At 43.3% G+C, this 27792-nt stretch overlaps 1 protein-coding gene across 7 annotated transcripts in view; it reads right to left on the bottom strand.

The window, feature by feature from the left end:
• utrn (utrophin) overlaps positions 1–27792 on the bottom strand; it is a 630893-nt gene that overhangs the window by 446328 nt on the left and 156773 nt on the right. For all 7 annotated transcript variants that reach the window (XM_078556557.1, XM_078556553.1, XM_078556558.1 and 4 more), the window contains 6 exons: positions 23249–23403; positions 20744–20867; positions 12634–12721; positions 7980–8197; positions 4277–4454; positions 18–154 (listed from right to left, as the gene is read on the bottom strand). In XM_078556557.1, coding sequence (XP_078412683.1) covers positions 18–154; positions 4277–4454; positions 7980–8197; positions 12634–12721; positions 20744–20867; positions 23249–23403 — 900 coding nt within the window. The remainder of the gene's footprint in view (positions 1–17; positions 155–4276; positions 4455–7979; positions 8198–12633; positions 12722–20743; positions 20868–23248; positions 23404–27792) is intronic.

Genomic DNA, 27792 nt, shown 5'->3' with positions numbered 1-27792 from the left:
AACTAGCTTTTCCTTACCACTATGTGTTTTAACACATTCTGAGCAGTCTCCAGATTCGTAACTGCACTCCAGTTTGGTGTAACCTGGGCTTCAGACCAATCCAGCAACACTTTCAGGGACTTTACAGCATCAAGTTTCTGAGGACCTTCCAAACCTTTTAATGAGAGATTACAATAAGCCCAGCGAAGTACAAGACTGCAGCAACAGTACCTCAGCATTACTAAAGCAGCATAACCACAACCAAAATTACTGGGATTTGTGCTATTGCAGTGAATGCACTCATGCTTAGATGAAAATAGCAGTAATTATTATGTGCTACACTATAAATCAACTACACATTGATTACAGTGCACTCATCTGAAGCACCCACCAGCTACATCATGCAAGGGGTCCGAAATCTTAGTATTGTCACTTTGTTTGGTCTTGAGAAACAATGTCAAGTAGAAATCAAAGAATTTGCAGTGCCCAAAATAGCCTGTGGAACCTATCCCAGCGCAGCCTCACCCTTGCCTCAACCAAGGCAACCCGACCTAATTTATGCTATCACCAGAGTGCGTTGCTATTTGTTGACTTGTAAAATATTGCATTATGCAATGTCTGTACGAGGCATGAAGATCATAAGATCATAGATCATAAGAAATAGGAGAAGTAGGCCATTCGGCCCAATGAGCATGCTCTGCCATTCGATAAGATTGTGGCTGATGGGACTGTGACCTCCATAACCCTGGACTCCCTTGTCGATCAAAAATCTGCCTAACTCAGCCTTGAATATATTCAATGACTCAGTCTTCAGTGATCTCTGTGGAAGGGAATTCCAAAGACTAACGACCCTCTGAGAGAAGATATCCCTCCTCATCTGTCTTAAATGGGAGACCCCTTGATTTTAAACTGTGTTCCTTGGTTCTAGATTCCCCCTCAAGAGGTAACAGCCTCTCAATAGCTACCCTGTCAAGCCCCCTCAGAATTTTATATGTTTCAGTAAGATCACCTCTCATTCTTCTAAACTCCAATAGGCCCACCCTGCTCAACTTCATCCCATGCCATTAGCCTAATGAACCTTCTCTGAACTGATTCCAATGCAAGCAAATCGCTCAAGGAGACCAAACGTTCTGCAGTCTCTCTCCATTTAAATAATATTCTGCTTTTTTATTTTTCCTGCCAAAGTGGACAACTCCACATTTTCCCACAATTATGCGAGATGCTGCACAGACAAAATCAAGAAATAATAAAGATAACATTGCGCTCATAGATTTGTGAAGAGCAGCACATATTGAACTAATGTAGTTGAAGCGTCACTAACATGGTGGACAGGGGAATGTCTACAGATATTTTCTATAATGACCTCCAGAAGGCATTTGATAGATTCTGCATTAGTGTGTTCTAGAAACCAAATCAAAGCACTTATGTAGCTCCTTGAATGTAGTAAATCATCTCTAGGTGCTTCAAAGGAGCATTTTCAAACAAAACGTGACATCAAGTCATATTAGGAGACAATAGGACAGGTGACCAAAAGCTTGGTCAAAGGCGTAGGTTATAATGACTGTTTTATATCAGTGGAGCAATGCATAAAGGTGAGGTAGAGGCGAGTTAGAGCTCCCTAAGAGCTTAGGGCCTAAACAGCTATGTGGGATACACAATAACTTGGATGACGGAAGAGAGAGGTGTAAAGTCCTTGAGGGAAGGGAATCTGCCATTCATACCTGATCTGGCCTACATGAGACCCACAGCAATGTGATCGACCCTTAACTGCCCTCTGAAATGACCTGGCAAGGTCAGTTCAAGGGCAATTAGGGATGGGCAACAAATGCTGGCCTTGCCAGCGACGCCCACATCCCGTGAAAGAATTTTTAAAAAACCCAATTTTGGAGACGATACTAAATTAGAAAACATGGTAAGTTGGGCAGATGGGGGAAAAAAAATCAGACATGTGGCAAAATTCTGATTGATGGTGTTGAATGTGAGGATGTGGAAGGTCATCCACTTTGGATCTAAGAAAGACAAATTCAGAATACTTCATGGTTAGAAACTAGGAGACATGTAGGAGCAGCAGAATTGGGGAATCCATGCAGACAGATCACTAAAAGCTGGCGCTCAGATATAAGTAATCAAGAAAGCTAATGGAATACTAGGCGTCATCCCAAGGGTTTTGCAATACAAGAGCAAGGTAATGATGCCTCGATTGTACAGAACCTTGGTCAGACTCTGCCTGGAGTGCTACATTCAGTTTTGGGCACCCAACTTACATTTATAGAGCATCTTTACTGTAATACGACATCCGAAGGCGCTTTACAGGAGCATTATGGAACAAAATTGGACAGGGAGCCATATAGGGAAATATCATATAGGGAGATATCAGGTCAGATGACCAAAAGCTTGGTTGAAGAGGTGGGTTTTAAAGGGGAAAAGCAAGGGAATTCCAGAGCTTGGGGACTGGGAAACTGAAGGCAAGACCACCAGTTGTGGAGCAACTAAAATCAGAGTTGCTAAAGAGGCCAGAATTAGATGAGTGCAAATATCTTGGAGGAATGTGGAACTGGAGGAGATTACAGAGAAAGGGAGGGACAAGGCCATGAAGGGATTTGAAAACAAGCATGTAAATTTTAAAATCAAGACGTTGCTTGGCCAGGAACCAATGTAATTCGGTGACCACAGTGGTGATGGATGAATCGGACTTGCTGCAATTAATTCATGGACACAGAGTTTTAGGATGACCTTAAGTTTACGGAGGGTAAAATGTGAGACACCAGCCAGGAGTGCGTTAGGATAGTCCAGTCTAGAGATAACAAATATACGCATGTGTATTTCAGCAGCAGGTGATGTTACGGAGGTGGAAGTAGATGGTCTTAGTGCTCATCTTGTAATCAAATGTGAACAGACTGGTTTAGTCTCAGACTGTTGCCAGGAAAAGGGATGGAGTAGCTAGGGATGGAATTTGGAGCAGGGATTGAAAATCATGGCTTCAGGCTCCCCAATATTTAATTGGAGAAATTTCTGTTCATCCAGTATTGGATGTCAAACAGGCAGTCTCATAACACAGCAACTGTTGTGAGAGGTGGTGGTCAAGTACAGCTTGGTGTCTTCAGTATTCATGTAAACTAAAGAGGTGCTTTTGGATAGTGTTGCCGAGGGGCAGATGTAGGTAAGAAATTGGAGGGGGCCAAGGATAGATCCTTGGGGCATAATAAAGGTAACAGTGCAGGAGTGGGAAGAGAAATCATTTCAAGTGATTTTTTGGCTACAATTCGATAGATAAGAATGGAACCAGGTGAGAGCAGATCTCCCCAACCGAACCCAAGTATATGGAGAGAATGCAGCACAGATTCACTAAAATCATTATATCATGAGAACAGGTTGCAGAAACTTGGTTTGTAATCCCTTGAGTTTAGAAATCTGATCCAACTGAGGTCTTGTAAATGATTAAAAAAACAGAGAAACTATCTTCTCTGGTGAGAAGCTATTTCCAGAATAAGGGGGCATAATCCTAAAATTAGTGATAGGCTAGCAAGTACACAAGAAATTGGAGCAGGAGTAGACCATACAGCCCACTGAGCCAGCTCTGCCATTCAACATGACCATGGCTGATCTTGGGCTTTAATTCCAATTTCCCACCCACTCCCCATGTCCCTCAGTTCCCCAGGACCCCAAAAGTCTGTCTATCCCAGCCTTAAATACATTTACTGATGGAGCATCCGCAACCCTCTGGGGTAGAGAATTCCAAAGATTCATATCCTTTGGATGAAATAATTTCTTCTTATTTCAGTACTAAATGATCAGCCCCTTATCCTGAAATTGTGCCCGTGTTTTAGACTCCCTAACCAGCAGAAACAATCTCTCAGTACTTGCTCTATCAAGCCTCCTCAGAATCTTGTATATTTAAATGAGATCACCTCTCATTCTTCTAAACTCAGGCTCAATTTACACAGCCTTTCATCATAGGACAGCCCCTTTTCCACACAAAGGACTGCAGTGGAAATGTGGAATTTTCCTCCAAAAGGCTGTGGGTGCTGGGAATCAAGTGAAGTTCAAGACTGAGAACAATAGGATTTTGCTAGGTATAGATATCAAGGGATACAGATCAAAGAAAGATAAATAGAGTTGAGGTACAGACCAGCCACGGTCTAATGACGGAAGTGGCCCAAAGAGCTGATTAGCCCACTCCTGTTCCTATGTTCCATGCAGCGACACAGAAAACCGAAGTACAACAAAATGCATCAGAAAGTAAGAAGCATGCCAGTGACTTCACAGTTTGCTTCAAGATAATCATAGGCCCGCTCACCTGCTTGTGCCTGCTGTTTCTTCTGTAGTTTCTGCAGAAGTGACTTGAACTGGTTGTTAAAATTACTAATGTCCTCCTGGAGGAAGCTTGGAGCTCCAGGCTCATTGTGAAGCACTTCCCCACGAGCCATTAGATTCTCTACACATGGAGTTATCTCACTCAGTTTGTTGATTTCATACTGCAGGAAATAAAAATAAGCACATTATGCAAAACTACCACACATTCTTCTGGAGTTACTTCTCTCTGACCTGTAAACAATGAGCCAAATTGTGCAGTTTGTCAATCCTTCCCCCCAACATGAGTAATTTTATTGCAAATTGGCTGTAATAATGAGAAACAGAATAACTGGTAAGGCTAAGACATAAGACCATAAGGCATAGGAGCAGAAGTAGGCCATTTAGCCCATCAAGTCTGCTTCACCATCCAATGAGATCATGGCTGATCTGATAATGCTCAACTACATTTTCCTGCATTGTCCCCATTACCCTTAAATCCCTTACTGATTGAAAATGTCTGTCTATCTCAGCCTTGAATATACTTAACGATCCAACCTCTACAGCCCTCTGTGGTAAAGAATTCCACAGATCACTATCCTCAGAAGAAATTCCTCCTCATCTCTGTCTTAAATGGGCGACCCCTTACTCTGAGATTATGCCCTTTGGTCCTAGACTCTCCCACAAGGGGAACCAACCTCTCAGCTACCCTGTCAAGCTGCCTAAGAATCTTATGTTTCAATAAGGTCACCTCTCATTCTTCTAAACTCCAAAGAGTACAAGCCCAACCTACTCAACCTATCCTCATAAGAAAATCCCTCCATACCTGGGATCAACCTAGTGAACCTTCTCTGGACTGCCTCCAATGTCAATATATATATGTCAATATCTTTCCTTAGATAAGGAAACCAAAACTGTTCACAGTATTCCAGGTGCGGTCTAACTAGTGCCTTGTCTAATTTTAGCAAGACTTCCCTATTTTTATACTCCATTCCCTTTGAAATAAATGCCAACATTCCATTTGCCTTCCCTATTGAACTTGTATGTTAGCTTTTTGGGATTCATGCACGAGGACTTCCAAATCCCTCTATGCTGTAGCTTTCTACAGTCTTTCTCCATTTAAACAATATTCAGCTCCTCTATTCTTCCTGCCAAAATACATAACCTCACATTTACCCACAGTATATTCCATCTGCCAAGTTTTTGCCCACTCACTTAATCTGTCTATATCCCTCTGTAGACTCTATGCCATCCTCACCACTGGCCTTCCCACCTATTTTTGTGTCATTCGCAAACTTGGCAATAGTATATTCACTTTCTTAATCTAAGTTATTGTAAATAATTGTGGCCCAGCATTGATCCCTGTGATACTCCACTAGTTACAGGTTGCCATTCTGAAAATGCCTCCCTTATCCCAACTCTGTCATCCGTTAGTTAGCCAATCCTCTACCATGCTAATATATTACCCCCAACACCATGAGTTCTTACCTTATTAAGTAGCCTTATGTGCGATACCTTATTGAACGCCTTTTGTAAACCTAAATATATTACATCTACTGATTCCCCTTTATAAATCCTGCTTGTTACCTCCTCAAAGAATTCTAATAAATTTGTCAGGCATGACTTCCCCTTCATGAAGCCATGCTGACTCTGCTGGATTATATTATGCATTTCTAAATGCTCTGCCATTACATCCTTTATAATAGACTTTAACATTTTCTAAGTGACGGATGTTAAGCTAACTGGCCTGTAGTTATCTGTTTTTTGTCTCCATCCCTTTTTGTACAAAGGTGTTACCATTGGCAGTTTTCCAATCTTTTGGGACTTTTCCAGAATCTAAGGGTTCTTGGAAGGTTACTAGCAGTGCATCCACTATTTGTGTAAATACTTCCTTTAATATCCTAGGATGCAACCCATCAGGTTCAGGGGACTTCTCGGCCTTTAGGCCCACTATTTCCCTAGTACTTTTTCTCTAGTGGTAATTGTTGTACTTATTTCCTCCACCCATTTTTCCCCTTGATTATTTTGTATTTTTGGAATGCTATTATGTCTTCTACCGTGAAGACTGATGGAAAGTATTTATTCAATTTTCTGCCATTTCCAGGTTCCCCATTATTATTTCCCCAGCCTCATTGTCTAAGGGGCTTATGTTCACTTTGGCCTCTATCTTCCTTTTTATATATTTAAAGACGTTCTTACTGTCCATATTTATATTACTTGCTAGTTTACCCTCAAAAGTTTATTTTCTCCCTCTATTTTTTTTTTGGTTGTAGTTTAAGTTGTAACATGAAATTGCATTCAACTCTCTACAAGCTGCAAATCAGAGTACAGTATTTCTCATCTTTAGTTCAGTTGTGATCCAGGTTTTGTCAGGAATCAATGGTGTGCACTCTATCCCTGGTGCACATGGTTGCTCATCAAATTACATCAAAGCTTTCAAGAATCAGTTTTATAAAACCCTAATTCTACCCAGAGTTAACACACTAAGTAAATGCTATAGGCCTACAACGTAACTGTTTAAGGAGAACAGATTGGAGAGAAAGTTGAACCTTAGGAGCTGAGCACACCTACTGCTAATTCACAGTGACTTTTAATATGTTCCTGAGTAAAATCACAAAATGAGGACAGGTAGGAAGCCAAATGACTATCAATAAATACAGATCTGTGCTGATTTAATGTAAAGCATTAGTGCGAGTCAGCCAGGGCAGAAAAGGAAGATGAAAAGGGAATATAAATTAAGAGAAGCTAGAGTGTGAAAACCAACAGTTGGCCAACTACAACTATCAGAATACTTCCTAAACATCCCCCAATTTTTTTCTATTTTTTCCTCCATTCCCCTGAATATGGGAATGCAGCTCATTGAATGTTAATAGCCTCTCAATATCCCAAACCAAGTGCCTGCTTCTCATGTATGAGCTCAGTGGATGCCAATAGATCATTCAACTGTGGAACACGTAACAGGGAACTTCAATCAGCAGAGATCCACGCATTCCATCGCTGAGGCCTGGACAGAGCATTATACAGCTTTAGCAGGGCAGCCTCAGCATATATACACATAGCTTAGCACTTCCTCTGCTTTGTTAATGGCCAGAAATAATAAACATTGAACCTACTCTAACACCAGATTACTTTCAGCCTTTCCTCCAACTTATTTAACACCATCCATTCATGTATCCCCAATTGTTCTTCCAATGTGTAACACTTTCCAATTATACTTTCATTGAATTTCGTCTTCCATAATTCTGCCTTTTTGCAAACTTTCCCTACAGCTTGCCTATTTCCACATCATCAGACTCAACAGCACTCTTAAATTAGCCCCATTTGTGAACTTAAGTAACTTGGATTTGAATCCAGGCTGTTTATATAGATTAGAAACGGTACTCACTACATTCACCACCTCACCTCCCTGACTCATATCTGAAGCTTCCGCACCATCAGCAAACTCCTTCATCAGCTCCCTGTTTTCTTACATCCATAACATTAGAAATTACCTTGTTAATCCATTTAGGGTCGCATTTATTAAATCTGCACTTACATGTGCTTTGTATGTATTTATCTTGGATCCTCAGTTATATTTCCCAGAAGTTTATTTCTTTTTCCTCAACCATTGCTTTCTGGGGTACTAATCTAGAGTTGAATTTTTAATGCTCTTGTTCACTTCCTTCAATTAAGCTATGTGACAATATCCTACAGTATAGAAAGTCACGCACCTGACAGGATTCTTTCAGTGAAGCATTGGTTGCGCATTTCAGCCAGTCTTCTTTAGATTTCACAATCTTTTCAAGCTCTTGTAGATCTGAATAAATACAGTTAATATCCTCTTGAAACTGCACCTTACATTTCAGCTTGTCCATTTGCTGGTTGTTATCTTTCCATTCCACTGACACTCTCTCCAGTGAGTGCTTTACTTCCTCTACTGGCAGTCCTTCTGCAAAAAGTTTACATTGCACAAGTATTACGGCGGGTAGAATGACTAAATGCATAACTAGATCTGCTTTCCATTTTCTGGGTGAGCAAACCCAAAGTGAAGGCTAGGAGGATAGACTATCTCATTACTATTTGTACATGTGAGTATAAAGGGCACTTTCCAATTTAATTGCAAAAAGGAAATTAGAATCTCAGCTCTTTTCCTCCCCATCTCTAAATTCACATCATCAGCCACAGGCCAATCAATGCTTCCTCCTCATTATTTGTTTAGGTTTGACCCAAAGCTTGAATTATGTTTTCATCTATCCCAAACACACAAGAGTCAAAATATTAAACTTACATTGATGTTTACCATACACTTGCTTTGCTGCTGAATGCTCCACCTTCAGCAGCAAAACTGACAGTGCAAACAAGGTGGTACTCTTGCTGGCACTGCAGGCTAGTCCTCATACCAAAAGTGATTACTTCCACAGTGTATGAGGCAATAATACAATCCTTGATGGCAGATCAAACCATTACAGTTGCCAGGAGAATAGAGTCGGGTATAGAAGCAGAAGGGGAAAGTCGACTCAGCAAGGCCGATCACAACAGATGTGCATATGAAATAGCTTGCTGTCCCAAAAAGACCATTCCATCTACAAGGGTACCCCAACATCACAGCTTTAAAATATGTAAAGTTGCTTTAGAACAAAAACAAGTAGGCTAACAACAATTTCAACAAGTAATCTTCAATCCACTCAGGGATCGATAATTGTACTGCCAACTTCGATTTGTATCGTATTCCTCTAGTCAGAAAGGTGGCTCAGAGCTCCAAGTAGTTTACTGCAGGGAAACATCTTGAACTAGAAGCAGGTTATAATCATTCTTAGAATAGCTTCCAAGAAGAAACAAGAACTGGGCACTCTGAAAGGAAGCTGCCTAATCTTTTAGGAAGTGGTAGGGAGAGAAACCAAAACATACTAATTAGGGTATTCACTTCAATCGTCAGTGAATTACACTACAATTACCAGCATGCCTGTTGCAATAGTAAGATAATTGTGCAGACTAGAATTCACATGCCTGATGATTGGAAGAACATCTTAAATTCACTAAATTTAAAAAATAATTTACTTTTTTTATTTGAAGCCTAGAGTATTTCTACAGTGAGGTTTTTTTATAGTTAATTGCTATGGTTTTTATAAATGAAGGGAGCTTCAGAGTAAAGCCACCTAAAAGTTAAACCATTTAATCCTTCCTCTGATTTCATGTTTGGGTTATACAATATTACACAGTGCGCTGCTCAAAATGTTCCAAAATCAACAATGCTTCATGCCTTGCAAGGCTTCATAGCTCTGATTATAGAGCTTTGATTTAAACTTTATATAGGATCCCAATGTATCAATTTATATCTGAAGTTGCGAGCGCAAATTTAGGATTTATCCATTAATAAGGCTAAAAACAGCCCTCTCCAAATGTGCAGGCCATCAAAATTCAAACAGGTCAGGCCAGTGAATAGAAAGAAATACACACTCAAGACTAAGTTGCTAAACATTAAGGCTAAACTGTAAGTCAAGAGCCATATGGTCCAGAGGCTAAGGTTTGGACGCTCCTATAGTGCAGTGTGTTGCTGTAAAAGGTAGCTTTAGATATACCTCTATAAGCCCAACTTTAAGATCAGCAACAGCAGATTCCATTAAAATTTGCAAGGATATTAAATCTGTAAATAATTGGTCGTAATATCTTGGGCAGTGATCCATTCTTTTCCAGTTATGAATTTGATTTCTTTCCCCTAGTTTATCTTTCATTTCGTTTCTTAGATTTAATTGAATTAATTTTGACCTAATGATATGAAGGCACACAAAAACATACACAACACTAGCTAAAAATGAACCTGGAAAGACTTCAGCAAATTCTTCTAAAGACATATAAAAGGATAACTTCTACTATTTACCAAATTCACTTGTTTTTAATGCTGTTCTTTTCATGCATATTTCAGGAGGCTAATGTCTATGACCAAGCTCCTGGAGTGTCCACTGTTAAATCAGTTTCCTGTATTCCTGCAGCAGCCTTGGAAGACCCATTCTGAGCTATGAAAATTGCACTGAACAGCATAAACGGCAGAAGCCAGGGTTCAATCAAAAGCACTGCAAGAACGCAACAACTTACATTTAGTACAAGGAGCAGGAGTAGGCTATTTAGCCTCTCAAACCTGCTCCACCATTTAATAAGATCATGGCTGATCTGTTAGTAACCTCAAATCTGCATCCCACCTACCACCGACAACGTATCACCCCCTTGCCTACCAAGAATCTATTCATCTCTGCCTTAAAAATTTATGGTCACTGGATCAGTATTCCAGAGACCCAGGATAATGCTCTGGGGAACTGAGTTCAAATCCCATCATGGCAGAAGGTAGAATTTGAATTCAATAAAAATCTGGAATTAAAAGTTTGATGATGGCCATGAAACCATTGCCAATTGTTGTAAAAACCCATCTGGTTCACTTATGTCCTTTAGGTAAGGAAATCTGCCATCCTTACCTGGTCTGGCCTACATGTGGCTCCAGACCCACTGCATTGTGGTTGACTCTTAAAAAATTGCTCTCTGAACAAGGACAATTAGGGAAGGGCAATAAATGCTGGCCTAACCCATGAACGAATTTTTTTTTTTAAATCAAACACTCTGCTTCCACCACCTTTTCAGGAAGAGAGTTTCAAAGACTCATGACCCTCTGAGTGAAAAAAATTCACCTCACCTCTGTTTTAAATGGGCAACCCTTTATTTTTAAACAGTGACCTCTAGTTCTAGATTCTTCCACAAGAGGAAACATCCTCTCCGCATCCACCCTATCAAGACCCCTCCGAATCTTATAGGTTTCAATCAAGTTGCTTCTTACTCTTCTAAACTCCAGTGGATACAAGCCTAGTCTGTCCAACCTTTCTGCAAAGACAGCCCACCCATTCCAGGTATCACACTGGTAAACCTTCTCTGAACTGCTTCCTACACATTTACATCCTTCCTTAAATAAGGTGATCAATACTGTACACAGTACTCCAAATGTGGTCTCACTAGTGCCCTGTACAACTGAAGCATAACCTCCCTACTGATGTATTCCATTCCCTTTGCAATAAATGATAACATTCTATTAGCTTTCCCAATTACTTGCTGTACTTGCATACTAGCCTTCTGTGATTCATGCATTAGGACACCCAGATCCCTCTGCACCTCAGAGCTCCGCAATCTCTCACCATTATAATATGCTTCGTTTTCATTCTTCCAGTCAAAATGGACAATTTCACAATTTCCCACATTATACTCCAACTGCCAGATCTTTGCCAACTCACTTAACCTATCTATATCTGTTTGCAGCCTCCTTATGTCCTCTTCACAACTTACTTTCCTACCTATCTTTGTGTCATCAGCAAATTTGGCAACTATCCCTTCATCCAAGTCATTTATATTTGTTACTACAGAACTTGATTATTGCTCAAAAATGACACATGTTGTCAAAGCTTATCGTCTTGCAGTCTTCAGGACAATTTGCAAGAGTACCAAATGTAAAGGGAACAATAATTTATTATGCATGAGAAGAGAATGCTGACTGGTTGGCAAGTGACTCTGATTGACAGAGGCGTTGCCATGGAGAATTAATCAGTTAATTGGTTACTGACAGTTAACTGCCAAGCTTTGTTTAAATTCAAACCAGGCAGGTTGACTCTGATTGGTCAAGGCATTGCCCTGGAGAACAACCCAGAGAATGGCTGACCCCTATTTTGTTTCGGTGCAATGTGTATACATGTTCTTTCTGTCTACAAAAGACAGGGCCCTGCAAATTAATATATGTATCTTCTAGCACATCTGGCATTGTTGTTCCCTTTACATTTGGTATTCTTGCGAATTGCCCTGATGAGTGCAAGATGGAAAGCTTCGAAAACATGTCTTTTTTCAGCAATATTCAACTTACATTTACATAATGCCTTTAACATAGCAAACCAAAGGCTCTTAACAGGAGTGTAATGGGACAAAGAACGAACAATAAATCATTCTCTTATCACCACTGTCTATTTAAAAATATCCCATGGCAGGCACGTCAGAATTTTTCAAATCACACCACGAGAAAGCTTTGCAGCCTGAATACCCAGGCCATTTTTTAAACACAGGACAGCCTCCTCACAGGTGTTTCCATTTGAAAGAGTATCTGACAAAAAGGCTATACCCAAAACTTCAACCTACTGTTTCTGTTTGAAGACGCTGACTGGCCTTATGTGTATTCCTAGCATTTACTGCTTTTAAAATTCAGATTATCAGGTTACTAAAGATTATCTTTTTAATTTTGTACTCAATATTCAACATTAAGTCAGCAAGCTTCAAATATCTGACAGAACAGGATAAATCAATGCATAATCATTTACCACAATTTTACCAAGCTCATGACATTTAGACTTGATGTGGTTTTACCTTTCTCCATTGACTCAAGCAGGGCCTGTCCCACCTGCTTTACTTCCTTCAATTGTCTCTCTTTTTCAGCCTTTTCTTTTTCCAGGACCTAGAGTCATCAAATTATTTCAACAAATTTAAAGTCACTGTTTAGATATGACTAATTTATCGATACTTACATATAATATTCAAGTCATTTTATTCGTTAATTGTTACACTTTTATAATGGACTATTAATACATTTTACAATGGTCCAGCCCATCCAGTCAGCAGCAGCACACACAGCTATAAACTGCCCACTTACCATTTGACGCTGGAGCCTTCAGACTTTCTAGTCCTGGCTCCCGATTGAATCCAGTGACAAACATAGTGGAGAGGCCTCATGGTGAAGCAGCTCAAGTGAAACTATGTCCCTTTTTCAATCATGAACTGTAGACATGCCCCTTAAGGTCTGGCTTCAGTCAGTTCATTGACTTGCAGAGTTTTAAATGGGCCCATCACCTCCGACACTGCACAGCCTGCCCCCATCCCCCCCTCACCGACACTGCACAGCCTGCCCCCATCCCCCCCTCACCGACACTGCACAGCCTGCCCCCATCGCCCCCTCACCGACACTGCACAGCCTGCCCCCATCGCCCCCTCACCGACACTGCACAGCCTGCCCCCATCGCCCCCTCACCGACACTGCACAGCCTGCCCCCAACCACCCCCTCACCGACACTGCACAGCCTGCCCCCGTCCCACCCTCACCGACACTGCACAGCCTGCCCCCGTCCCACCCTCACCGACACTGCACAGCTTGCCCCATCCCTCACCGACACTGCACAGCCTGCCCCAATCCCCCCCCTCACCGACACTGCACAGCCTGCCCCAATCCCCCCCTCACCGACACTGCACAGCCTGCCCCATACCTCACCGACACTGCACAGCCTGCCCCAATCCCCCCCTCACCGACACTGCACAGCCTGCCCCCATCCCACCCCCCTCACCGACACTGCACAGCCTGCCCCAATCCCCCCCTCACCGACACTGCACAGCCTGCCCCATCCCTCACCGACACTGCACAGCCTGCCCCAATCCCCCCCTCACCGACACTGCACAGCCTGCCCCCATCCCACCCCCCTCACCGACACTACACAGCCTGCCCCCATCCCCCGCCCCCTCACCGACACTGCACAGCCTGCCCCCATCCCCCGCCCCCTCACCGACACTGCACAGCCTGACCCGTCCCCCCCTTCACCGACACTGCACAGCCTGCCCCTGTCCCCCGCCCTTCACCGACACTGCACAGCCTGCCCCGTCCCCCCCTCACCGACACTGCACAGCCTGCCCCCATCCCCCCTCACCCTCACTGCACAGCCTGCCTCCATCCCCCCCCCTCACCGACACTGCACAGCCTGCCTCCATCCCCCCCCCTCACCGACACTGCACAGCCTGCCCCCATCCCCCCTCACCCTCACTGCACAGCCTGCCTCCATCCCCCCCCCTCACCCTCACTGCACAGCCTGCCCCCATCGACACTGCACAGCCTGCCCCCATCCCCCCCCCCCCCGTCACTGACACTGCACAGCCTGCCCCCATCCCCCCCCCGTCACCGACACTGCACAGCCTGCCCCCATCCCCCCCCCGTCACCGACACTGCACAGCCTGCCCCCATCCCCCCCCCGTCACCGACACTGCACAGCCTGCCCCCATCCCCCGCCCCCTCACCGACACTGCACAGCCTGCCCCCATCCCCCCCCCCCGTCACCGACACTGCACAGCCTGCCCCCATCGCCCCCCTCACTGACACTGCACAGCCTGCCCCCATTCCCCAACAATGCTCAACCTCCCCCCTCACCCTAACACTCAACAGTACTCCCTGCTTCACTATTCCCTGATAATTTTCAACACCCCCTCACCCCGTGACAATACTCACCACTCCCCTTTACCCCCTGACAATACTCAGCACCACCCCACACCCCCAACATTGCTAATTCCACCTCCCCTGAAAATCTTGACTCTTCCAACATTGACAAGAGCCAGGGATTCCAAAGGGGTGTGGGATGGTGGAGTGAAGATTGTTGGGGGATGGGGGATAGTGGGTAGGGGTGGTGGTGAACATGGCTTGGGGTGAGGAGTAAGCATTGTCAGAGGGGTTTGAACACTGTGGGGGTGATGAACATCATTAGGGGCTGGGTGGTGAGCATAGTCGGGAAGGGGGTGGTGAGCATAGTCGGGAAGGGGGTGGTGAGCATAGTCGGGAAGGGGGTGGTGAGCATAGTCGGGAAGGGGGTGGTGAGCATAGTCGGGAAGGGGGTGGTGAGCATAGTCGGGAAGGGGGTGGGGAAGGGGATGGTGAGCATAGTCGGGAAGGGGATGGAGAGGGTGGTGAGCATAGTCGGGAAGGGGGTGGTGAGCACAGTCGGGAAGGGGATAGAGAGGGGGTGGTGAGCATAGTCGGGAAGGGGGTGGTGAGCATTGTCGGGAAGGGGGTGGGGAAGGGGATGGTGAGCACAGTCGGGAAGGGGATAGGGAGGGGGTGGTGAGCATAGTCGGGAAGGGGGTGGTGGGCATAGTCAGGAGGGGCGATGCTGAGCTGTATTGTGGTTGCCGTGGTGCTGGATTGCTTTGACACTCCAGCTGATTTACTTAGAGCTACGTGCCTGAAGCAGATTTACACCTACCGGGAAAAGAGCTCAGTAAATCCGTGTAAAAACAGCTAAGCATAGGCCAACAGCCCATGTCTGTGTGGTTCTGCCTGTCTCATCCCACTGTTGTAGAGAATCACAGAGCAGTCTGGGCAGGGTAAAAACAGTAATCAGAAGTTTAAACCTCCCACATAACTTGTGCATGCATCTGAACTTCTTCATGGTCCCCAGGCATATCAGCAGTTTACGCGGAGTCATTTGCTGCTCCGCAGGCCATAATCTTTATTCTTTAGATATTGACAGTAACCATAAAGCAGAGCATAAAACCTGAACATTTCAAATTTTAAAACAAGACAATGTTTCATTCACAATTTTTCACTTTAACTACGCCACTGCTGGTTTCTTAAGATCACCCACCATTGTAGTTGGCCAGACTTCTGGAAAGCTGCAAATGGGCCTCATTGTCAGTCATGAGGGTAACTCAGGAATAGGGGCCACTGGAGAAATTACTTATATGATTAGGGATATGAGGGGAGGGTGGGAAAGTGGAGTGAGCCATGAACCTTAAAATGTGGAGCAGGCTTGAGGGGCTGAATGGTCGACTCCTGATCCTATTTTTTATCCTCTTGTGCAGTTTCCAGAGAGGGCCTTAATTTCACAAACATTTTTATGCCATCAAATGCATCAGATTTCCTTGAGCTATTTATGGCAGAACATTTCATAATTTAAGCAGGAGCCCAGGGATGGTACAGAACTCTAGCGCAACAAATCCCTTTACCTAATTCCTCCAATGTGTCAATTTTATAAATTCCATCAGATACATTGCACGAGTGACTGATCTGCATGTCATAAAATGATCAGAACATTAGAAATAGGATTTCGGGTAGGTCATTTGGCCCTTAGAGCTTACCCCTCCATTCAACAAGGCTCAGCCCCTTGAGCCTGCTCCGCCATTCAATAAGATCATGGCTGATCTGGTTGTAACCTCAGCTCCACATTTCCACCTATCCCCGATAACATTTCACCCCTGAGCTTATCAAGAATCTATCTACCTCTGCCTTAGAAATATTCAAAGACTCTGTTTCCACTGGCTTTTGGAGGAAGAGAGTTCCAAAGACTCACTACCCTCAGAAAAAAATTTTCTCCTGGTCTTAAATGAGCGATTCCTTATTTTTAAACAGTGATCCCTAGTTCTAGATTCTCCCACAAGAGGAAACATCCTTTCCACATCCACCCTGTCAAGACCCCTCTGGATATTAAAGGTTTCAATCAAATCACCTCTTACTCTTCTAAACTCCAGCGGATACAAACCTAGCCTGTCCAACCTTTCCTCGCCCATTCCAGGTATTAGTCTAGTAAATCGTCTCTGATCTGCTTCTAACGCATTTACATTCTTACTTAAATCAAGACCAATACTGCACACAATACTCCAGATCTGGTATCACCAGTGCTCTGAACAACTGAAGTATAACCTATATAATTGTATTCAATTCCCCTCGCAATAAATGATAACATTCTTTTGGCTTTTCTAATTACTTGCTGTACCTGCATGCTAACCTTTTGTGATTTACGCACTAGGACACCCAGATCCCTTTGAATCTCAGGGCTCTGCAATATTTCACCATTTAGATAATATGCTTCCTTTAGTCTTCCTGCCAAAATGGACAATTTCAAATTTGCCCACATTCTACTCCATTTACCAGGTCTTTACCCACTCACTTAACCTATGTCCATTTGTAGCCTCCTTACATCCTCTTCAAAACTTACTTTTCTACCCAACTTTGTATTATCTGCAAATTAAGCAACCATACTTTCTGTCCCTTCATTCAAGTCATTGATATAAATTGTAAAAAGTCGAGGTCCCAGCACCGATCCCAGTGGTACACCGGTCATTACATCCTGCCAACCAGAAAAAGAGCCATTTATGCCAACTCTTTTTCCTGTTAGCTAGCCAATCTTCTATCCATGCCAATACTCCCTATACCATGAGCTTTTATTTTCCGCAATAACCTTTGATTTTTTAAAAATTTATTCATGGGATGTGGGCTTCGCTGGCTGGGGCAGCATTTATTGCCGATCCCTAGTTGCTCTTGAGAAGGCGATGGTGAGCTGCGTTCTTGAACCGCTGCAGTCCATGTGGTGTAGGTACACCCACAGTGCTAATAGGAAGGGAGTTCCAGGATTTTGACCCAGCGACAGTGAAGGGACGGTGATATATTTCCAAATCAGAATGGTGAGTGACTTGGAGGGGAACTTGCACGTGGTGGTGTTCTCATCTATCTGTTGCCCTTGTCCTTACGGGTTTGGAAGGTGCTGTATAAGGAGCCTTGGTGAGTTCCTGCAGTGCATCTTGCAGATGGTACACACTGCTGCCATTGTGTGTCAGTGGTGGAGGGAGTGAATGTTTGTTGATGTGGTGTCAATCAAGCTTTGTCCCAAATGGTGTCAAGCTTCTTGAGTGTTGTGGGAGCTGAACTCATCCAGGCAAGTGGAGAGTAGTCCATCACACTCCTGACTTGCGCCATGTAGATGCTGGACAGGCTTTGGGAAGTCAGGTGGTGAGTTACTCGTCACAGGATTCCTAGCCTCTGACCTGCTCTTGTAACCACAGTATTTATATGACTAGTCCAGTTCAGTTCTGGTCAATGGTAACCCCCAGGATGTTGATAGTGGGGGATTCAGTGATGATAATGCCATTGAACGTCAAGGGGCGATGAGTAAATTCTTCTTGTTGGAGATGGTCATTGCCTGACACTTGTGTGGCATGAATGTTACTTGCCACTTGTCAAGCCTGGATATTGTCCAGGTCTTGCTGCATTTGGACATGGACTGCTTCGTATTTGAGGAGACACAAATGGTGCTGAACATTGTGCAAATCATCAGCGAACATCCTCACTTCTGACCTCATGGCGGAAGGAAGGTCATTGATGAAGCACCTGAAGATGGTTGGGCCTCGGACACTACCCTGAGGAACTCCTGCAGTGATGTCCTGGAGCTGAGATAATCGACCTCCAACAACCACAACCATCTTCCTTTGTGCTAGGTATGACTCCAACCAGTGGACAGATTTCCCCCCGATTCCCATTGACTCCAGTTTTGCTAGGGCTCTTTGATGCCACACTCGGTCAAATGCAGCCTTGATGTCAAGGGCAGTCACTCTCGCCTCACCTCTGGAATTCAACTCTTTTGTCCATGTTTGAACCAAGGCTGTAATGAGGTCAGGAGCCGAGTGGCCCTGGTGGAACCCAAACTGGGCATCAGTGAGCAGGTTATTGCTAAGAAAGTGCCACTTGATAGCACTGTTGATAACCCCTTCCGTTACTTTTCTGATGATCAAGAGTAGGCTGATGGGGTGGTAATTGGCAGGGTTGGATTTGTCCTGTTTTTTGTGTACAGGACATAACTGGGCAATTTTCCAAATAACTGGGTAGGTGCCAGTGTTGTAGCTGTACTAGAAAAGCTTGGCTAAGGGCGCAGCAATTTCTGGAGCACATCTTCAGTACTGTGGCCGGAATATTGTCGGGGCCCATAGCCTTTGCAGTATCCAGTGCCTTCAGCCGTTTCTTGATATCACATGAAGTGAATCGAATTGGCTGAAGACTGGCATCTGTGATGCTGGGGATCTCCGGAGGAGGCAGAGATCATCCACTCGGCAATTCTGGCTGAAGACTGTTGCAGATGCTTCAACTTTATCTTTTGCACTGATGTGCTGGGCTCCCCCATCTTTGAGGATGCAGATATTTGTAGAGCCTCCTCCTCCAGTGAGTTTTTTTAATTGTCCACCACCATTCACGACTGGATGTGGCAGGACTGCAGAGCTTAGATCTGATCCGTTAGTTGTGGGATCGCGTAGCTCTGTCTATCACTTGCTGCTTATGCTGTTTGGCATGCAGGTAGTCCTGTAACAACACAGGACTTCACCAGGTTGACACCCTTTTAGGGATGCCTGGTGCTGCTCCTGGCATGCCCTCCTGCAGTCTTCATTAAATCAGGGTTGATCCCCTGACATGGTAATGGCAGAGTGGGGGATACGCTAGGCCATGAGGTTACAGATTATGTTCCAAGTACTATTCTGCTGCTGCTGATGGTCCACTGCGCCTTACAGAAGCCCAGTTTTGAGTTGCTAGGTCTGTTCTAAATCCATCCCATTTAGCACAGTGGTAGTGCCACACAACACGATGGAGGGTATCCTTAATGCGAAGGCTGGGCTTCGTCTCCACAAGGACTGTGTGGTAGTTACTCCTACTGATACTGTGATGGACAGATGCATCTGCGACAGACAGGTTGGTGAAGATGAGGTCAAGTGTGTTTTAACTCATTGGTCCCCTTACCACCTGCCGCAGACCCAGTCTAGCAGCTTTGTCCTTTAGGACTCAGTAGGCTAGGTCAGCAGTCGTGCTACCGAGCCACTTCTGGTGATGGACATTGAAGTCCCCTATCCAGAGTACATTCTGCACCCTTGCCACCCTCAGTGCTTCCTCCAAGTGGTGTTCAACATGAAGAAGCATTGATTCATCAGCTGAGGGAGGGCGGTACGTAGTAGTCAGCAGGAGGCTTCCTTGCCCTTGTTTGACCTGAGGTTTCATGGAGTCTGGAGTCAATGTTGAGGGCTCCCAGGGCAACTCCCTCCTGATTGTATAGCACTGTACTGCCACCCCTGCTGGGTATCTCCTGCCGGTGGGACAGGGCATACCCAGGATGGTGATGTCTGGGTCATTAATTATAAGTTATGATTCTGTGAGGATGACTATGTCAAGCTGACTCATCTGTGAGATATCTCTGCCAATTATGGCACTAGCCCCCAGATGTTAGTAAGGAGGACTTTGCAGGGTCGACAGGACTGAGTTCACCGTTGTTGTTTCTGGTGCCTAGGTCGATGCCAGGTAGTCCATCTGGGTTAATTCCTTTTTTGAGACTTTGTAGCGGTTTGATACAATCGACTGGCTTGCTAGGCCATTTCAGAGGGCATTTGAGTCAACCATGTGCCGTGGCGGGATTCGAACCTGGATCCCCAGAGCATTACCCTGGGCCCCTGGATTACTAGTAAAGCAACAATACCACTACGCCATCGCCTGTCAAAATTTAGTTTCAGTGTCAATGATAATCCTTTAGCTGCTGTCTGCTTTCACACCTACCTGAAAATTTTGTAAAATACAGTGCACTGGAGATTATGTCAAGGCACACTGAGTGAATCTTCATGTTTCCAATTTGCTACAAAAGAGTTTAACCAAAAATGAAGTTGCTGTTTGCTTCCCCATCTAGCAGTGGAAGCTGGAGTTGTTTCGGGATTTCTCCAGCAGCAGCAGTGGCCGCTTCAGGAGATACTGCCAAGGTAAACCACTATTGCTTCACTCACAGCCTGCATTCTGGGCGAGGCAGGGAGGCTGCCTGATCTGTAGTATTAATTGTCTCGTTTGACATTATCCTTAAAACCCAAATGATCAATTAACAGACTAAACAGTTTTCATTTAATATTTTCTTCCAAAAACTTGCAACCTTACCTTCATCTTTTCCTTCATGCCAGAAATATCTTTCTGCCTCCTGAAGTCATTGAGCATCATGGCTTGAATCTCACATTTTGATTTACCAATCCAGTTCAGGAGCTCACTAGCATCCACATTGAATCTAGCAAGAGGGTAATGTGCGTTGGTACAACCATTACAAGACATCGGACAAAATTTACAATCATGTTTAGAAAATCATGATTTCATTATCAGAGGTCTGACACCCATAATACTCCTGGTACGTTCTTCATATGTTAGGAAAAGGTATACCATTATAGTGAAATGGATGCATTTTCAAATTCCTGCGTTGGTAGCAAAGGGGTAGGGGAAACAGGGTAATAAGTCAGCCAGAACTCCATTCTGAAACATATGCATCAATGTTGGGTCATCGCAGGATTGAGTTTGGCTTTGATGATAGTTGATTATTGTTAGGAAATAGAGACAGTTTAAGTAAGTTATATTGGTATTTGTGGGTGTTAGGAATGAGTTTTAGCTTTAAAGTTTACGTTTGATTTGTATTTCTGTATCTATGTGTTAAGAAAAGGTCAAATGGAGTTTTAGTTTCACTTTAAAAAGGTGCTTGCATTTCTAATGAGAGTTTACGACTTAAGAAGTTAAGCAAGCTCAAGAATAGAAGAACACTGCTGTTGCCTAGCAACAGGGGTCCAGAGAAGCAGGTCCCTTCCACAGACACACACAGAAATTCCAGAAACAGCAGTTTGATTTGGAAGCTGTTGGAGTTCAGCAGGCTTTGAAGATAGCTGCCAGGCCGGAGCAGCCTAGAAGGGGCAGATAGTCAGCTCCAAGCTAAAACTGGTTGAAAATAGCTGACAGAGAGAGACTGAGCAATGGGGACACATAGCCAGTCCCAAGCTAAGGAAAAGACCCAAAATCCAGGGGAGTGGAACAGGAAGAAGTCCCAAGAAGATCTTCTAGTCAAAGGAAGGATAGGAACTTGGAAAAGGTCCTGTTAGGTGAAGTTAAGAGAGAGGAGCAGAGAAAGGCTCCAAGTTTCAAGTTTAAAGTTTCAAGCTTAAAGAGATAAAGGCTTGAGAAGAGGTAAGAAGGTCCAAAGGGACAACTGAAGGTCTGTAACTCTTTTCTATGGGCATGTGAAGCAGTGGTGTACTGTTGATGGCTGAGTCAGTGGGAGAGAGCATGTGGAAGACATCTTGAATGCATGTGGTGACCCAGGGAAGAGGAACATCAGAAGGACAGTTCGAAACCCTGGAGGTGAACCCTTGCGGAAGATATCTGAGCGGGAGCATTGGTTTGGGAGAAGATTCCAAGACGAGGTCTTGGAGAGTGGAGATTGGAAACCCTCATGTGAAAGACGGAGTTGAGTGAGGCAGGTTAGCTCATGGTGTGACAAGCGTCTGGGGGATTTGAGGTGAGATCCTTAGCATCTGGTTGAGGTGGCATCTGTCACTTAGTTTCAGAGTATGGTGTGTCTGACCACAGGTTGCGTATTGGTACATGGGCTGTGTACTTACTGTGGACATTAGAATATAAGATAGCTTTTGTAACTTGTGTTATCCTTACAAATCTGTATATATTTGTAAAGGTGTAGCTGTGGGTGAAGGAGTATTGTATTATCTTTTCTTGTTCAATGAATGTGCTACGTTTTGTTAGAAGTTCATCAGCTGACTCCTAACTCTGTTCAGGAGCTACTCTCCACGTATCTAAACAAACAAATTAAAAGTTAGGATCTATCAAGCTGGGTTCCACCCTGGGATCAGGCTTGTCCAGGGGTAATCTCAGCTAGGGATCATGACAATTATCCTGATGCTCAAGTTTAGATTACAAATAAAGAATGGCACTGAAGCGAGCAACAGGTGGCTGGGAGTTCTTGTGGGACTATACCTCAACTTGACTTGCTAGTTTCATGGGAGTGGAGTTAGGGGGAGTTTGCACACTTGGTTACACTCAACAGGAAAGGTTATTTAGTAGTCTTGATTTAGATGTAGATGGCATGTCAGCCTTTATTTTCTCCCGGCATCTTTATGTGGATTTTTTTCTTAATGCAGCTGCTGTTCTTAATGCAGTTAAAATTTTAGTAAGATTTTACCTTCTTTTACCAGAAATGCAGCACCGATTTCAACATTTTACGAACTTTTAATAGCTTGAGGTTACACCTGTGAACAATCTCTAACAAACTGACTGCTCAAAAACAAAAAATGCTGGAAATGAAAAAATCAGTCAGCCTCTGTAAAGGAAGCAGGTTAACCCTTCATTAACACTTGGGTTCTGATGAATGGCTAAGTCTGAAATCATCGCTGGTATTTTCTATTTTCAGATGATGATTTCCAGCATTGTTTGATTTTGTTTAGATTTTCTTGGTTCTTTTAGAAACTTTTGATTTATTGGAAATGTATTCCCACCAGTTTTTAACTGCTTTTCCTTAAAATGTAATTTTTCCTGGAGCATCAATGCCCACTACTTGCCAATGTTTGTTGCACATGGAAAAGATAGTGAAAAACATGAAGTTAAAACATCTCATACTTCTTCTTGGATTCCACATCCACGCGGAGTTGTCTTTTCTTGGGTGGTGGGGGAGGAACCAATTCCTGCTTCTGAACTGAATGCTCTGTGGTCATTTTCACGACTTCCATGGGACCAACATGAGCTATTCCCAAATCAGGCACTGCCCGAGACACCTGTTGGAGCGGTGGCAGGAAGATGACAGAAAACAAAGAAAGAAATGCATATTTAAAGTGGAATGTTTTCTACGGCACCATTTCCCTCTCTATTTTTACTCCAAATACATGCCAGACATTAACTGGTAAAAATCACTGGTATTGCCCTCATGACAAAGCTCACTGATACATTATGCTAACAGACCCCCTGACATACCAGCTCCTAAACTTCTATTCCTCTTGTACAGCAATATCCAGACTATCATTTTTGCATGTTTCTCATCCCAGATCCTTGCTTACACGACTCAAATTACAAATTCCGACATACCTTGTAAATAACATGTACGATTACCTTTTTAAACAGTGAGAAGGAAAAACAATTGATATTTCAACACTTTAAACACAAACTGCTCTATATGATACAAACAGTGATACTTCAGCCCAATTGTGTTATGCACTGTTATACTGCACACCACACATTTACTCCTGCCCAACTCCCTAAGCAGACCTGAAGATGTCTGAGTGAAATGTAAAGGGAGTCAACCTAAGGCCAATTCAAGATTAGAATCGACAGGGAGCTGGTCTCAAGAATTGTCAGAGATCTGGGAACTGATCAACTACCAATCATCACCTACTTGAAAAGGAAGAGAAAAAATAATTGCCAAAAACATTGAGAGCAAAAATATACCAACTGTGCCTTGCAATGTGGGCTAAATAAAAAAAGATTCTTAGAAACAAGCTAACTAATGAAGGAGGTTATGCCTTGTTAAACTAACAACCCTCTAAGGCCCAGAAAGCTAGGGTTATTCAGTTTATCAGCTGCCTGTCTTCCACTGCACCACACAAAATTGGTAATGCAGACATATTTCAGGAAGATAGGATTTAGGAGCAGAAGTAGGCCATTTTGTGCTTCAAGCCTGCCCTGCTATTCAATAAGATCATGGCTGATCGGTTTGTGGTCTCAACTCCACTTTCCTGCCTGTCCCTTGGACTCCCTTGCTTATCAAAAATCTGTCTAACTCTATCTTGGTTAAATTCAATCACCCAGCCTCCACTGCTTTCTAGGGAAAAGAATTCCACATACAAACAACTCTGAGAGAAAAAAATTATCTTCATCTCCATCTTAAATGGTAGACCTCTTATTCTTAAAGACCGTGTCCCCTAGTTATAGTCTCTCCCACCCTCTCCTCCCAGTATCTACCCTGTCAAGTCCCCTCAGGATCTTATACGTTTCAATAAGATCACCTCTCATTCTGCTAAACGCCAATCGATTCAGGTCCAACCTGTTCAACATTTCCTTATAAGATAATCCCCTCAACCCAGGAATGAGACGAATAAACATTCTCTGAATTGCTTCTAATGCAATTGTATCTTTTTTCAAATACAGAGACCAAAATTGTGCACAGTATTCCAGACTTGGTCTCACCAAGGTCCTGTACAGTTGCAGTAAATCTTCCCTACTTTGATATTCCATTCCCCCCCTTGCAATAAATGACAACATTCCATTAGCCTTCCTAATCATTTGCTGTACCTGCATATTAACTTTCTGTGATTCATGTACCAGGACATCCAGATCCCTCTGTATGACCAACTTCTGCAGTCTCTCTCCATTTAAATAGTGTACTGCTTTTCTATTCTTCCTGACAAACTGGACAAGTTCACATTTTCCCACATTATACTTCATCTGCCAAATTTTTGCCCACTCAGTTAACCTATCTTTTCTTTTATTCTTTCATGGGATCTGCGTGTCACTGGTTAGGCCAGCATTTATTGCCCATCCCTAATTGCCTTTGAGGAGGTGGTGCTGAGCTACCTTCTTGAACCACTGCAGTCCACATGGTACAGGTCTATATCCCTTTGCAGACCTCCTCTTGACAGCTTGCTCTCCTCCCTGTCTTGGTGCCATCAACAAATTTAGCTACCATACATTTGATCCCTTCATCCAAATCAATGGCATAGATTTCAAATAGTTGAGGCTCCAGCACTGATCCCTGTGACACGCTACTTGTTATAGCTTGCCAACCCAAAAAAGATCCATTTATCCCTACTCCCTGCTTCCTGTTAGCTAACCAATCCTTTATCCATACTAATATGTTATCCCCTACACCATGTAACCTTACCTTGTGTAGTAATCTTTGATGTGACACCTTATCAAATGCCTTCTGGAAATCCAAATACACCACAGCTACAGTTCCCCTTTTTTGTTACTTCCTCAAAAACCACTAATAAATTCGTTAAGAATGATTTCCCTTGCACAAACGCATGTTGACTCTGATTTGACATTATGATTTTCTAAGTAACCTGCTATAACCTCCTTAATAATGGATTCTAGCAATTTCCCTATTACAGATGTTAGGCTAACTGACCTGTAATTTCCTGTTTTCTATCTCCCGCCTTTCTTGAATAAAGATGGTATGTCAGCTATTTTCCAATCCACCGGGACCCTTTCAGAATCCAAGGAATTTTGGAAGCTTACAACCAATGCAACTGCTATCTCTGCAGCCACATCTTTTGTGGCTTTAGGTTGCAGGCTATCTGGGCCTGGGGACTTGTTAGCCTTTAGGTCGACAGGCCGAGTATCCTTTATCCAAAATCCCCGGGTCCGACTGCGTTTCGGATTTCAGATCATTTTGTTTTTCAGATACCGCATATAAGCCTAGGCCTATTTATATTACAACGGCCTAAGCATAGGCTAGCTATAGTCTAAAATAAATAGAATGGTTAGAAAAGTAAGATGTACCACTGAATAATAAAGGTCGGGTGCAGTCGGCAAGGTTCCTTATCAGCTCGGGTCATGTCAGCTTGGGTCACAGGCTTCCTGCATTAAAGGTCTATGAGGTTCAAAAAACAGTACTGTTTTTGAACGTGTTCGGTTTTCGGATTTAATAGTTTTCCCAGCACCTTTTCCTGAGTGATGGTGATTGTTTTTAGTCGCCCCTCCCTTTCAACCCTTGATTTTTGAGTATCTTTGGGAAATTTTCTAAGTCTTCAACAGTGAAGACAGACACAAAATTCCTGTTCCCAATGCTTCCGCCATTTCTTTGTTTTCCACTCTCAATTCCCCAGACTCATTCTCTAGAGGACCAACACTAGCTTTAGTTACTCTTTTCCTATTTAAATACTTGTAGAAACTCTTACTATCTGTTTTTATATTACTAGCTAGCTTTCTCTCATACTCTTCTTTCTCCCTATTAATTTTTAGTCATTCTTTGCTGGCTCTTAAAACGTGATCAATCCTCCGACCCACCACTAATTTTTGCAGATTGTACAGTGCTTCTTTCAACTTGATACCATCCATAACTTCCTTATTCAGCCATGGATGACGCGTCCTTCTCAAAGAGTCTTTCTTTCTCACTGGAATAATATCTTTGCAGAGAGTTATTAAATATCTCCTTAAAAGTCTACCACTGCATCTCTACTGTACTACCTTTTAACCTAGTTTCCCAATTCACTTTAGCTAGATCTGCTTTCATACCCTTATAATTACCTTTATTCAGGTTTAAAACACTAGTCTTAGACACACACTTCTCCCCTTCAAACCAAACATGAAATTCTATCATGTCAAGAGTGCAGTCGCTTAGAGGCTCCTTTACTATGAGGTTATTGATTAATCCTGTCTCATTGCTCATTACCAGGTCCAGAATAGCTTGGTTCCTGATTGGCTGTAGGACATACTGCTCTAAGAAACTGTCACGGATAGACTCGATTAACTCATTCTCCAAGCCACCTTTGCCAATCTGATTTTCCCAATCTACATGTAGACTAAAGTCACCCATGATTATGGTGGTGTCCTTCTTACACACACCATTTCTTTCTCCCTGTATACTCCCATGTAACTACTGTTAGGGGGCTGGTAAACTATTCCCACAAGTGGCCTCTGACCTTACTATTTCTTATCTCTACCCAAACTGATTCTACAACATGCTCTTTTGAGCCAAGGTTGAAATTACTATTAACTGGAAAGAAAATAATGAAATTGAAAACAAAAGAAAGGTTCAGTTCAAAGGCACTACAAATCTGTAACACAACCATGGAACTCAAGTGTCAGGCAAGCACGAAAGTCCGATCCATTAATTCACAATCATCTGAATCCAAAGATTGCATGAGTTTCCCAACACAAATATTTACTAAAACTAATGGTCAGGTGCTTTTTGCCCACAGATCTTCAGCAATTGCAGATCCCAAAACCACAAATGGCAAAACCATTGCTAGACCTGTAAGATTATCATCACAGACCAAAACAGAAATAATTCTAAGCCAAAAGGGAATGTAAAGGAAATGCTCGCCCAAGCTAAGAAACAACTTGATTATAAGGAGATTAACCAGACAGAAGGTAAACTGAAGGAGCAAACAATTTTAAGGAATTAGACACTGCTCGGAAAAGACAACCATGAAATCATGAATAGAACA

This window comes from Cetorhinus maximus, chromosome 14 (genome assembly GCF_964194155.1).
Source record: "Cetorhinus maximus chromosome 14, sCetMax3.hap1.1, whole genome shotgun sequence".
Classification (NCBI taxonomy): domain Eukaryota; kingdom Metazoa; phylum Chordata; class Chondrichthyes; order Lamniformes; family Cetorhinidae; genus Cetorhinus; species Cetorhinus maximus.
The sequence above is the reverse complement of the archived record's forward strand: the minus strand, read 5'-3'. Positions and strand labels throughout refer to the sequence as shown.